Here is a 12,715-nt window from a genome sequence, read left to right on the forward strand (position 1 = left end):
ACGAACCTCACCACACCCAAGACATCCAAGCACTATGAGAAACAAATGGCCGTTTTTGGAGAAGGAACGATCGTCCCCTATGAAGGCACGACCGTTTCTTCATAAGGAACGGTTGTACCTTATGAAGGAACATGGTTGTTCCTTTAAGGAACAACCGTTTCTTCTTCTTCTTCTTCTTTTCTTTTGTAAGAAACGACCATACCTTTATAAGGAACGACCGCTCCCTATGAAAGGAATGACCGTTTATTTGGTCTAGTCAAAATTATTTACGTCTAGGAGCTAGGCCAAGGTATCATGTCGGTGTTGTGATCGGGGGTTGTTGACATAGTATTATTCAAGAAACAACTTATTTTTAACATCTTTGATATAATAGAAAGCATTAAACGTATTAGATGTAATTATCAGAGTTCATTCCTGTTCCAACAATGTCAGAATAAACGTTATCATCTTCTTCATTGGATGTTAAGTGTTCATCTTTAATACATTAAACACCAATGAAAGAGACGAAACAATTATAGAAACTTCATTTCATATCAAAATTCGTAAGATCATTTTCCTCGGACCATCTCTCTTCTCAATTTAAACTCTCACTCACAAAAACAGATCAAAACCCACTCTCAAGAACTGATATTGTCCCATTAGCATCCACCTTGGTATTAAACACCCATTTTCCATCAATTGGAAACATATTTAATGAAAAAGGAACTAATATATGTTGACCTCGTACAATTTTGTTATCATCATGTGTTATATATTAAGCTTCATTATCTCTTTCTGGTTTCAATCAGGAAATGGGATTGACTGTTGCGCTCAAAAGGACTTGTTCTAGTTGCAGCTGCAACTTCAATGTTGACAGTCACTAAAACCGTCTCGTCTTTGGGTCACCAAAATGATGGTAGATACAAAACTGTTCTGTGGGTGGGCAGGAATGGCGATCTGGCTTCAAGTACTAAACTGCCTTGGTCTCAGCAAAATTCTCCATTAATTCTACCTCAATGATGTTCTAAGTGAGTTCAGATGATCTCTTTCTTTCCCTTCTTAATGTAAAATTTGTATGTACATTCTGTCAAACACGATCGATATCGATGTTAATTTAATTGTCTGCAGTTTTCAAGTATGATCCTCCGAGCGCTAGATACTGTATTTCCTCATCACAGCGTTTACTTGCTATCTGATCTGAATGGTTTTCTGAACTGCAAACTTTCGAAAGCCACCATTGTACCAAACTCCACCCAGGGTGGCGGCCAGGGGTTTGAGTTTGCGCTGGAGAAATGGGAGCAGCCTTATTATTTAGATCCATAATGGATTGGCAATTTGACTTTGTCTTGGTCAACTTTGAAACATATATAAACTAATAAATTTTTTTCTGAATGACCGAGATGTCTGAGCCAGTTTATACGTATTTCAACTAATCCTTCGAAATTGTGGAACTACTTGCCGGTTAAGAGTATTAGTAGCTACTTTATTAGTAACCGAGAAAAAACTTGAATTCAAGACCTCTTAAGTAATACATCCAAAGAGTTTATATCGAACCATTCGATTATCCAGAGGTAATTATAAACTAATAATATATAATACAATGATTAGGTATTCCCTTTTCTGCTGGGGAAAAGAAATTATCTCATTCAGGTACCAACCCATTACAGCTTTTCTGAATTCTTTTTATTTCTGTTAAAACTTTTTATGGAAAATAGTAAGCCTTTCAGATTCATACATTATTATGTAAAATTTACAGAGAAGCTAGCTGAATATTGTTGAGTCAATTTGGCAGTTCTACAGTAGTCTCCTTGCCTATCTCTTTCGCTGTATAAGAACAATTAATGTCACCATTCTCTCAACACCAGCATCCATCTATTTCCTCTATTATATTCTCTTTACAATAAGATTCATCATTCTTGAATTTCAGTGATATCAGGAAATGGCGTTCACTGTGGCACAAGGGCTTCTTCTAATTGTAGCTACAGCTTCAATGTCGACTGTGCTGTTGGCATGGCTAACAGGGGGTGGTCCAATGGCTTTAACTTCATTTTCTGGCCGCCCATGCCCTAGAATGACTCCCACAATTCCCCTAACAATAATGCATCTAACACTATCACCGTGGGTGGATCCGATCACTGGCACTTCGGCTTCAACTACAGTGTCTGGGCTTTCCAGAATTCTCCTTTCTACCTTAATGACACTCTAGGTTAGTTTATTAATATTTTTATTCTTTTAAGGTTTACGGTTCAGGGTTGATTGACATTAAAAATATTTATATATGCAGTTTTCAAGTCTGATCCACCAAGCTCGAACGTATTTCCCCACAGCGTTTACTTGCTACCGAATCTTTGGAGTTACCTGACGTGCGACCTCTCAAGGGCCAAGATGATTGCGAACTCCACACAAGGCGGCGGTGACGGGTTCAATTTTGTTCTAAAGAGGTGGCAGCCTTACTACTTTGCTTGCGGTGAACGTGGTGGCCTCCATTGCAGAGATGGCAACATGAAGTTTATGGTTATGCCGCTGCTCCGTCGTTGGCATTACTAGTTCTTTTAAATATAACTGCAGATAATTCGAGGGTCAACCTTTGTTTTCCATATATATATATTTTTTAATGTTATATTTCCTGATATGATGAAATTTAATTTTTCAATATATTAAGTTCCCGATTGAAACAATCCAGAGTAATACAAAACCAAAACAAGTAAACACACATAAGTAAAAAGAGAGAAAAATACGCGCGATTTATCCTGATTCACCCCATTAATAAGTTACGTCTAACAGCATCTAATATTATTGAAATACTGTCTCAATATATATTTACCTTTATTGTTGAAGTATCGTTGATCTCAAATATTTATCAATTTTGTGTACTTTCTTTTATTAATAATACTAAATATGAAAACTCTTTCATGGAAATTATTGATTTATTAGAGTAAATAGAAAATTGCATATGAAAAAAAATCAATTTAGTAAATACCGAATAAATATATATAAATGAGTTACTATATATGTGAATTTATAACTTATAGGAAACATAATTATGACAAAACATATTTTAATCGATCTGGTTCAAATTTTATTACCATAATATGTGTTATTTCATTAAAATTTTTGATTTGAATCCATTTATTTTTGCCTAATCCAAAGCTTAGTTTGGCAATTCTAATTTACTGTTTCCCCTATATAATTAAGCACCAGTGCGCCGATCCTCTCAACAAAATCATCTCCTTCGTTCTCAGTACTCAGTAGTATCCATCTCTCAATCAGGAAATGGGGTTCACTGTTGCACAAAGACTTGTTCTAATTGTTGCTGTAGCTTCCATTTTGACGGTCTCAAAGGCTGGCGGGTTTGATTTGGATCACAAAAATGGTTCTCGAAAAATCGTTGTGGGTGGCCAAGAACACTGGCGCTTCGGCTACAAATACACCAGTTGGGCTCTGAAAACTCCTTTCTGCGTCGACGATGTTCTTGGTGAGTTTATTACATATAGAGGGATAAGATCTTTTAACTTCAATTTTTATTTATGTTTTGGTTATCTTTGCAGTTTTCAAGTATGATGCTCCGAACGCTACCACATTTCCTCACAGCGTTTACTTGTTGCCTGATTTTGTTAGTTTTCTTGATTGTGACCTTTCAAGAGCCACGCTGGTCGCAAACACCACACAAGGCGGTGGCGACGGCTTTGAGTTTGTGCTGAAGGATTGGCTGCGCCCTTACTACTTTGCCTGCGGTGAAAACAAAGGCCTCCATTGCAAGGATGGCAACATGAAGTTTGCGGCTGTGCCATTACTCCGTCATTAGAGATATCCATATGACCGATCAATGAATTTGCAATAATAACAATTGTTTAGATTAATGTATAACGTGAATTTATTGATTAGTTGCAGTGGTTGATCGAATTTCTGAAGAACAAAAATTGGAGAAGAGATTTGGCTATATAATTTTTCCTTCTTAATATAATAATACAATTTCTCAGTTTTAAATAAAGTTTTGAGATGGTCTTTTATTTATATATATTAATATCATTCCGAAAGATATGAGGTTTCTAAAAACCCCCATTGATCACAAAGTTTATTTCATTAATCTATGTTGAAAAAAAAAAAAAAAACCCATTGAGATGGTCTTTTTTGGGTAAGTAAGCATTCAATGGAAAAGACAGAATATACAAGGAGGCTTATAAAAGGCGGTCGGTCCACCTCAGGATAAACCCCTGAGTTAGAACAAAAAACAATAGCCTATACAAGACTAAAAACTATACAAAATCTCAATCAACCACGAGACATCCTATCATAGAACAAGCCCTAGGTTAGGTTCAAAAATAATAACCTATACAAGATTAAGACGGAAAAGACGTCTCTGCCTACCGTAGGACAAACCCTAATTTAAGAGAGGAAAACAAAAAAAAACACTGAAAAGAGCATTTTTGCATGCCTATATGAGAAGAAAAACTTACATAGGACAATCTCTATTTCTCTTTCTTCTTTGTTAAATCGTTTTATTCTATCATACTATAAAAGTTTTCCATCGGTGTCGCCATTCTTCGGCAGATCTTCAGGTATCGTCATCGTTGCATCACTCAATTTTAATTCTCTACTTCCAACTTTTAGTCAAGTTAACTCAGTTAGAGTAACATTAAACCTTTGATTCATGGTGGATTGACCTTGCCTTGGTCAACTTTGAAAATTTTATTTAAAGTAATAATTAACAATACAGTTAGGATTTCCCTTTTCTGGTGATGAGAGAACATTTTCCTCATTCGGCTACCAACCCAATGCAGTATTTGCTGACATTATTATTAATCTCTATTTATACTTTAATATTAATCTTATTGTAAAATTTTAAGCTTTTTTTTTTTTTTTTCCCCTCACCATGGTGTCCAGGCCAGCATGCATATACCTTGACAATCCTCTGAATTCTAAAGTTAATGACTGGATGACTATTCTTATTAAAAATCGAAGAGAAGTAAACTCAAAACGTTTTGAATAAGATATTCAAGAATCGTTATCATCCTATCTGACCACCTATGGTGGTTATTTCAAGCTCTCTTTGCCTCTTTAGTATTAATAATTTATTAGAAAAACACGTATTTCCACTGACAAAATTCTCTTAAGCTGAACATTGTTGACTCTTTTGTAAGCATGAAACAGACCCAAGTGGGCGTCTTCTTGAATTCCCATGAACAATTGCAGAAATTAATAAGAGCTTCAATAAAAAAAATGTTTAATTCTGTTGAAAAAAAAAAAGGCTCAATTTGGCGGTTCTGCACTAGTCTCCTCGCCTCTCTCTTTCTCTGTATAAGAACACCATTAATGCCACCATTCTGTCAACACCAACATCCATCGATTGATTCCTTCACTGTAAAACTATGGCATCGACTGTTGCTCATGGACTTGTTCTAATTGTAGCTGCAGCTTCAATGCTGACAGTTGCCATGGCTAATAGGGGCTGGTCCTATGGCTTCAACTACACTTTCTTTCCTCCCATTCCCAAGCATGGCTCGCATAACAATAATCTAAATCCTCCTAATAATATCACAGTGGGTGGCTCCGATAACTGGCACTTCGGCTTCAACTACAGCGTCTGGGCTTTCCAAAATTCTCCCTTCTACGTTAATGACACTCTAGGTCAGTTTATTTGTATACATTTTCTCATTAGGGTTTAAAGTTTACAGTTAACTGAAGTATTGAACTAAAAATGTTCTTGTTATTATTTTGAACTTTCAGTTTTCAAGTATGATCCTCCTAGCGCAAAAGTTTTTCCACACAGCGTTTACTTGCTGCCAAATCTTTGGAGCTACCTGACATGCGACCTGTCGAAGGCCAAGATGATTGCAAACTCCACACAAGGCGGCGGCGATGGGTTCATTTTTATTCTGAAGAAGTGGCAGCCTCACTACTTTGCCTGCGGCGAACGTGGTGGCCTCCATTGCAGAGATGGCAACATGAAGTTCATGGTTATGCCGCTGCTCCGCCGTTGGAATTACTAGTGATCGATCTTTAGAATATTAACAACACGTAGAGGAATAAAAGGCATAATTAATTACCATAGATAATTCGAGGATTATATTTTTTTTTTATTTGACTCATTGAATTTTTTTAATAAATTTGCAATAATAATAATTGTTTAAATATATGTATAAGATGAATTTATTGATTAGTTGCAGTGGTTGATATTTCTGGAGAACACAAATTGGAGAAGAGATTTGGCTATATATGTATCTTTTTACTGAATTATTGTTCCTTCTTAATATGATAATACAATTTTTCAGTTTTAAATAAAGTTTTGAGATGGTCTCTTATTTATATATAATAGCATTCCGAGTGATGTAAGGTTTATTAAAACCCCAATGATCACCAAGTTTGTTTCATTAATTTACATGAAATAAAAGAGAAATACATACGTGCATTGTTATTGTATTTTTTTTTTTTTTTTTTTTTTAAGTAAGTTTTAGATATAAAAGAGAACGAATGTACAGAGAAGCTTATAAAAGGCGGTCCGTCCACCTCAGGACCAACCTTTGGCTTAGAACAAAAAACAATAGTCTATACAAGACCAAAAGTTATACAAAATCTTAATCAATCACGGGATATCTTACCACAAGACAAGTCCTGGATTACGACCAGAAACAATAACCTATACAAGACTAAGACATAAAAGACGCTTCTACCTATGTAGGACAGAACTGGTTTAGGAGAGAAAAACAAAGCAAACCCTGAAAAGTGCATTGTTGCATGCCTATATGAGGAGAAAAACTTACATAGGACAGTCTCTATTTCTTTCTTATGATTTGTTAGATCGTCATTTTATCATACTATTGAGGGTTACGCTTTGCTTCCATTTTTTTTTTAATGTTATTTCCTAATATGATGAAATAATTTTTTTCAATATATTAAGTTTCTGATTGAAACAATCTAGAGTAATACGAAACCAAAATAAGTAAATATACACAAGTAAAGAGAAAGAAAAATACGTGTGAGTTACCTTTGTTCACCAAATTAACAATCTACGTTTAACGGAGTCAATATTATTGAAATACCTCTCTCGTTACAATGAATTTATTTACTCTATGATTTGCTATCACACTCATACAATAGAATAATAAGTTTATATATTAGGTTTAAAGAGGAAAATCTAATATTACAAAGATTTTTTTTCTTAAGGCCCCAATTAAGAATTAATTATTTAGAGAAATCTTTCAGCCACATTTCATGAAATAGGCCTTATTGTTGAAGTGGTCGGTAACTCTAACACTGATATCATTGATCTCATACATATATTCATAACTTATAGAAAACAAAATTATGACTAAATATATCTTAATTGATCTGGTACAAATTTTTTTACCATAAGATGTGTTATTTCTTTACAAATTTTGATTTTAATCCATTTATTTTTACCTAATCCAAAGCTTGATTTGGCAATTCTAATTTACTGTTTCCCCTATATAATTAAGCGCCAATGCACCGATCCTCTCAACAAAATCATATTCTTCGTTCTCAGTACTCAGTAGTATCCATCTCTCTGTCAGGAAATGGGGTTCACTGTTGCACAAAGTCTTGTTCTAATTGTCGCTGCAGCTTCCGTTTTGACAGTCTCAAAGGCTGACTGGTTTGATTGGAATCACAAAAATGGTTCTCAAAAAATCGTTGTGGGTGGCAAAGAACACTGGCACTTCGGCTACAACTACACCATTTGGGCTCTGAAAACTCCTTTCTACGTCGACGATGTTCTTGGTGAGTTTATTACATATAGAGGGATAAGATCTTTTAACTTAAATTTTTATTTATATTTTGTTATCTTTGCAGTTTTCAAGTATGATGCTCCAAACGCTACCACATTTCCTCACAGCGTTTACTTGCTGCCTGATCTTATTAGTTTTCTTGAGTGTGACCTTTCAAAAGCCAAGATGGTGGCAAACACCACACAAGGCGGTGGCTACGGCTTCGAGTTTGTGCTCAAGGATTGGCTGCACCCTTACTACTTTGCCTGCGGTGAACACAATGGCCTCCATTGCAAGGATGGCAACATGAAGTTTGTGGCTGTGCCATTACTCCGCCATTAGAGATATCCATATGACCGTTCAATGAATTTGCAATAATAATAATTGTTTAGATATATGTATAAGGTGAATTTGTTGATTAGTTGCAGTGGTTGATCGAATTTCTGGAGAACACAAATTGGAGAAGAGATTTGGCTATATGTATAATTTTACTAAATAATTGTTCCTTCTTATGGAGCGTTTAAATCATATAATGTTTTTTTATCTTAGGAATAAGATTATCGGAAAGAAATATTATATTGTAGATTACCAAGTTTAAATTATTATTATTCTTTGTTCAAATGGGATGTATTAATAATTAATGCATTTGGATGACAGTAATAACAGATGTCTCGAAACACCCTTTTACTAATGCCCTTGGGATGATTACTTGTATTACTAATTAATCTATTTGATTAGCTGTAAGAGCAGATGTCTTGATTACATTTTACTAAAATGCCCTTTAGATGATTACTGGGCATAAATAATTAATGTGTTAAGTTAATAAAAGAAATGATCAATTAACAAAATTATTTTTCTTATATTTTAGTCAAGTATTTTATTGTTAAGTCATTTATTGACAAATTTACACAGACTATTGAAACTCTGAAAAAAAGCTATTGTATTTTCTGTTGAGTATACATTCAACACCTCACCCTATTATTGCAACTAATATAGTTCCCATCTCCCAATTTAAAACTCTGATTTGTGTATTGCCACAAATTGTAGTTCGTACATGTTGATTTCTACTTTAGTCCAATTGAAGCCTTTTTTTTTCAAGGCAAAAGAAAAATTGTATTTTTTTTGTTTACACCAGGCTATAATTCATATGCAAGTTTCCAAATTTAAGGAAATTTGTTGACTTTTTCCACTTATCCTGAATCGAAATTATGTGTGAAAAGTGTGAGAATTATTGGTACATTTGTAATATCACATATTTTGAAGTACCTGTGCATTTACATTAGGCTGAATCCAAGCAATGTACCAATAAATTAACTACAAGCAGAATAACGTGCTCTTTAAATCTGTGAACCAATAATAATACATAATTCCGCATGTTGTAACAGTGAATGTAATCACCACAATTTTTAAAGTGAACTCAATCTGACATCTGCAAATACAAATTACACAATACTCAATACTCAATACACAATAGTCATACATAAATGAATAAAACGCGGCCTATGTTATACTCAACTTCACACAACAATTTGTCACGAAAGGCTGTAAATTCAGCCAGGGTAAACCAATCCTGCATCATCTATTGAGAATAAAAACCAACAACAATAACCCACATATTATAATTGAAGAGACAATAAGCAAATCACCCTGATCAATTAAATGACCGCAATACTTACAAAGTAAGGATACCCGTCGTTGATTGAAAAATCTTCTAGGGTAGCTTCCATAAACTTGGTTATATAATACAATACGAAATATCCACAATCCAGGTTGTTCCGTTATCAAGGGACCTGGTGAGTGCATTTATCAGTCACAACAAATACATGAAATACTAAACATATCAACCATTATTTACAATCAACCAACACAATATATATTGTTTTATCACCTTAGGCAGTAGCAAAGGCAGTTTATCAACCAATGCTGGATGCTTGGGCATTGTTCCTGATTCATAAATATCCCTCACAAACTTGCATAATTAAAGTTGGAAAATTTGAAACTCATTCCAGTACCACATCTCCAACAATACAATTTCATCATGTGCTCAAATGTGCTTGCAAATAATTGTGAAATAATCAAAGTTTACCATCGAATAAGAGGTTGCAACCTCATTCCATTTTCCGATCCAAGCGAATCAAGCAGCACCATGCATTGAGTTTTAATTTCCAAGTTCACATCTCCACCAAAGTTGCACAAAATCAGTAAACTCTAATGACCCCTGTTAGCATAATTTATGCATATTATCAATATCAAGTCTTAAGCAACCGAAATCAACCCATATTTGCGTTTTGCAAGTATAAAACAAATGCCTACAAAGTCAAGATCTTCACTCACAAGAGGACTATAGGAATGAACACATATTTTCTTGAGAATATGTCCAATTCATTAATCCACTTCAGCACGTTCCCTTTATAGACTTCTTCTGTGCACATAAAAAACCACATGCCGTCTAGGGTGATGAAATTGTGTAAGTTGTCTTTTTTAAAAATGCTTAGCAACTTCCTGCAGATCAGAAATATGCAGTCAATCATATGAGGTAAACATATTATGTAAATATGGCCCGAAGCATCTGAATTGTAAAACAGTTCCGTACCCCATCTGGAGGTCAAACATACTGCTGTTCAACAACCCCCCTCCCCTTTTGTTTGCCAATAGCCTACTTGACCTTCATTGATTTGTGGCACCTACATATGTTCATCGTTCATTTACATTAGCAAACAATTCTAAACATCTTTCATAACTGAATGCATTAGTCGGTTTACGAGTTGCAAGGTTGGTACCTTTGGATTTGCTACCTTTTAGGGCTAAAGGAATCTCCTGACATTCTTCATGTACTGAATGACTAGTCCCGCCTACATCTGCATATCAATCAATTATGAGCTACGTTAATAAGCATTATTCTCAACCATACAACAATTTAACTCCATAACTATCCAATCATAATACCTTTCAGATTATTATCCATACAAACTGTGTGGCTCTCTTGACATTGTTCATGAACTTTTGCACTTTCAGTCGTCACTATTAGGCAATGTGGTGGTCCTTCCATCGTTCCTACACAACAACCCACAAAACAAAGCACATCAAAGAGGCAAAGAAAATAGAAATTAGAGAACTGACACTTTATAAATGCTACTATACCTTTATCGTACTTTCCTGGTAAACTAAATGTTAGTTTCCATAAGTAAATGAAAATGCCACATTCACCATACTAAGGCAACACAAACATTAATTGCACAGACATGCACACATCATTTTATACATCATTACCAAAGTTAAGAGTTTTTTACATTTCATATTAGTGATCCCTACCATCCTGTACTAACTGCAAACATAGAGCATTACTATTTAATTACTAGGCAGACATGGTTTTGACAAAAACATAACAAAGGACATCATCCTATATGTAGTTAGAATATAGGTAAAATACAAATACGGGAAGACAATCGTTGTGTCAGCATACTAATAAACCTGTGCACAAAAAAAAAAAAAAAAAAAAACATTACAATACCTCACTGGAAATCAAAAGTTGGGCAGTACTCATTACTTGCTCCAAGCTGCATCTTCACAAAATTTCTCTGCATGTGTATTGGTAACCCAAACAAGATATCTATCTTGTAAGGTTCCTTGCAAATCTCCATGGTAGTTGTCAGCATCTCAGTCACTGTGAATCCATCAAACTGAGAAATGACTGAATACACCTGCCCTTTACGGTCTTTCTCTTGGATCTTCTTCTTGAAATAGTTAGCAATACCTTTCAGCTCAACTTTGGTCCTAGCCAAGGCAGTCTCAAACCTGCCCAATGTGGCTTGCCAGTCTATTGCTTTTCCAGCATCTTTTTTCCTCCTCTTACTATTGATCGCAACTCTGCTTTGACTGGTAGCGGCAGCCTGATAAGTAGAATCAACCACATCATCCTTCTACAAGGCACTAGTCTGCCCATCGACATCGAGATCTACATCGACATCGATGTCCATTTGTTCATCATTATTGTCAACAGTCTCATTATCCAAATCTTCAATAGCAATAATGGTTGTCTCCACACTAGCTCTGTTGGCCCTGTCTTTGTCGTAGATGGCGACAAAGGAATCATAGTGCACCCACGGTATATGTCGCAGTGCTCTTGCAAAAAGATGGCTCTACAAAAAAAGTTAATCATCATAAAACATATTACATTTGTATGAGTACATATAAACATAAAGTTCAGAAAATTAATATACACAAATAAACCAACACAAGCATACTTACCCGGACCCAGTCATCAAAGATATCCTCGGTACATGTAATGCATTTCTCTTCATCATTCCACTTGAAGCCACTACTTTTCTCAAGTATGTTGTTGATTGCATTATATTACCTGCTTAACATCTTGACTCTCGAGCTGATATGCAATTGTGCTTTCAGAACGCAATGAGGAAGCTTTTCTTGCATCATCTTTTTTACCTCAACTTGGCAACCGCATTTGAACCCCCGCTCAGTTCTCTATAGTGGCCGCTCTTTCAACTTTAGTAGACACTTTACTAACATGTACAACGTCCTCCTTTTTTGTCCACTACCACTTACTTCCCTTAGCCTTTGCCTTTGCCTTTCCCTTTCTGCCCTTTTCGGAGGCACAACGTCTTCACGCATGCTAATGCTCTTGTCGAACTCATTGGGCTGTGTTGCTGACCTCTCCATATTATTGAAACAATAAAAAGGTAGATTAGTGATATTGGGAAAAAATATCAGGTTACAACTTCGTATATACATAGTGTCAGAGCTATTGATATGCGCGATATTCATAATTTTAAGTAAATCAACAAGAATAATACATGAACGGGATCAATTAACATTCAATCATCCACATTACGACAAATGTAAGTCAAAGTGCAAGTCCACAAACAAAGCATATGTGTTTTGGTTCATTCATATATGGCAAATCACAGAAGATAAGAATTTAAAAAGTCACAACACTACACATAAACTAAACACAAGCACAATCATGCATTCCATGCAGCCATCCAAGTATTGAA

The 12,715-nt window shown here is 35.2% G+C and overlaps 3 protein-coding genes across 3 annotated transcripts; all 3 read left to right on the forward strand.

The window, feature by feature from the left end:
• Positions 1-3,252: 3,252 nt before the first annotated feature.
• On the forward strand, positions 3,253-3,784 carry LOC116125011. The gene is made up of 2 exons (XM_031410745.1): positions 3,253-3,454; positions 3,528-3,784. The coding sequence occupies exons 1-2, from the start codon at positions 3,253-3,255 to the stop codon at positions 3,782-3,784; spliced, it is 459 nt and encodes a 152-aa protein (XP_031266605.1).
• A 1,534-nt stretch (positions 3,785-5,318) lies between these two features.
• On the forward strand, positions 5,319-6,036 carry LOC116125006. The gene is made up of 2 exons (XM_031410742.1): positions 5,319-5,607; positions 5,707-6,036. Exons 1-2 carry the CDS (start codon positions 5,349-5,351, stop codon positions 5,967-5,969), a joined length of 522 nt encoding a protein of 173 aa, XP_031266602.1. The 5' UTR covers positions 5,319-5,348; the 3' UTR covers positions 5,970-6,036.
• Positions 6,037-7,514: 1,478 nt separating this feature from the next.
• LOC116125012 lies at positions 7,515-8,045 on the forward strand. Its single transcript, XM_031410746.1, has 2 exons — positions 7,515-7,716; positions 7,789-8,045. Exons 1-2 carry the CDS (start codon positions 7,515-7,517, stop codon positions 8,043-8,045), a joined length of 459 nt encoding a protein of 152 aa, XP_031266606.1.
• The last annotated feature ends 4,670 nt before the right edge of the window (positions 8,046-12,715 follow it).

The sequence above is a fragment of the Pistacia vera genome, unplaced genomic scaffold (genome assembly GCF_008641045.1).
Source record: "Pistacia vera cultivar Batoury unplaced genomic scaffold, PisVer_v2 Contig159, whole genome shotgun sequence".
NCBI classification, from domain to species: domain Eukaryota; kingdom Viridiplantae; phylum Streptophyta; class Magnoliopsida; order Sapindales; family Anacardiaceae; genus Pistacia; species Pistacia vera.

Coding starts and splice junctions, on each gene's coding strand:
- LOC116125011 (XM_031410745.1), top strand. CDS start 3,253: ATGGGGTTCACTGTTGCACAAAGACTTGTTCTAATTGTTGCTGTAGCT. Junction 3,455..3,527: donor CTGCGTCGACGATGTTCTTG/GTGAGTTTATTA, acceptor TTATCTTTGCAG/TTTTCAAGTATGATGCTCCG.
- LOC116125006 (XM_031410742.1), top strand. CDS start 5,349: ATGGCATCGACTGTTGCTCATGGACTTGTTCTAATTGTAGCTGCAGCT. Junction 5,608..5,706: donor CTACGTTAATGACACTCTAG/GTCAGTTTATTT, acceptor TTGAACTTTCAG/TTTTCAAGTATGATCCTCCT.
- LOC116125012 (XM_031410746.1), top strand. CDS start 7,515: ATGGGGTTCACTGTTGCACAAAGTCTTGTTCTAATTGTCGCTGCAGCT. Junction 7,717..7,788: donor CTACGTCGACGATGTTCTTG/GTGAGTTTATTA, acceptor TTATCTTTGCAG/TTTTCAAGTATGATGCTCCA.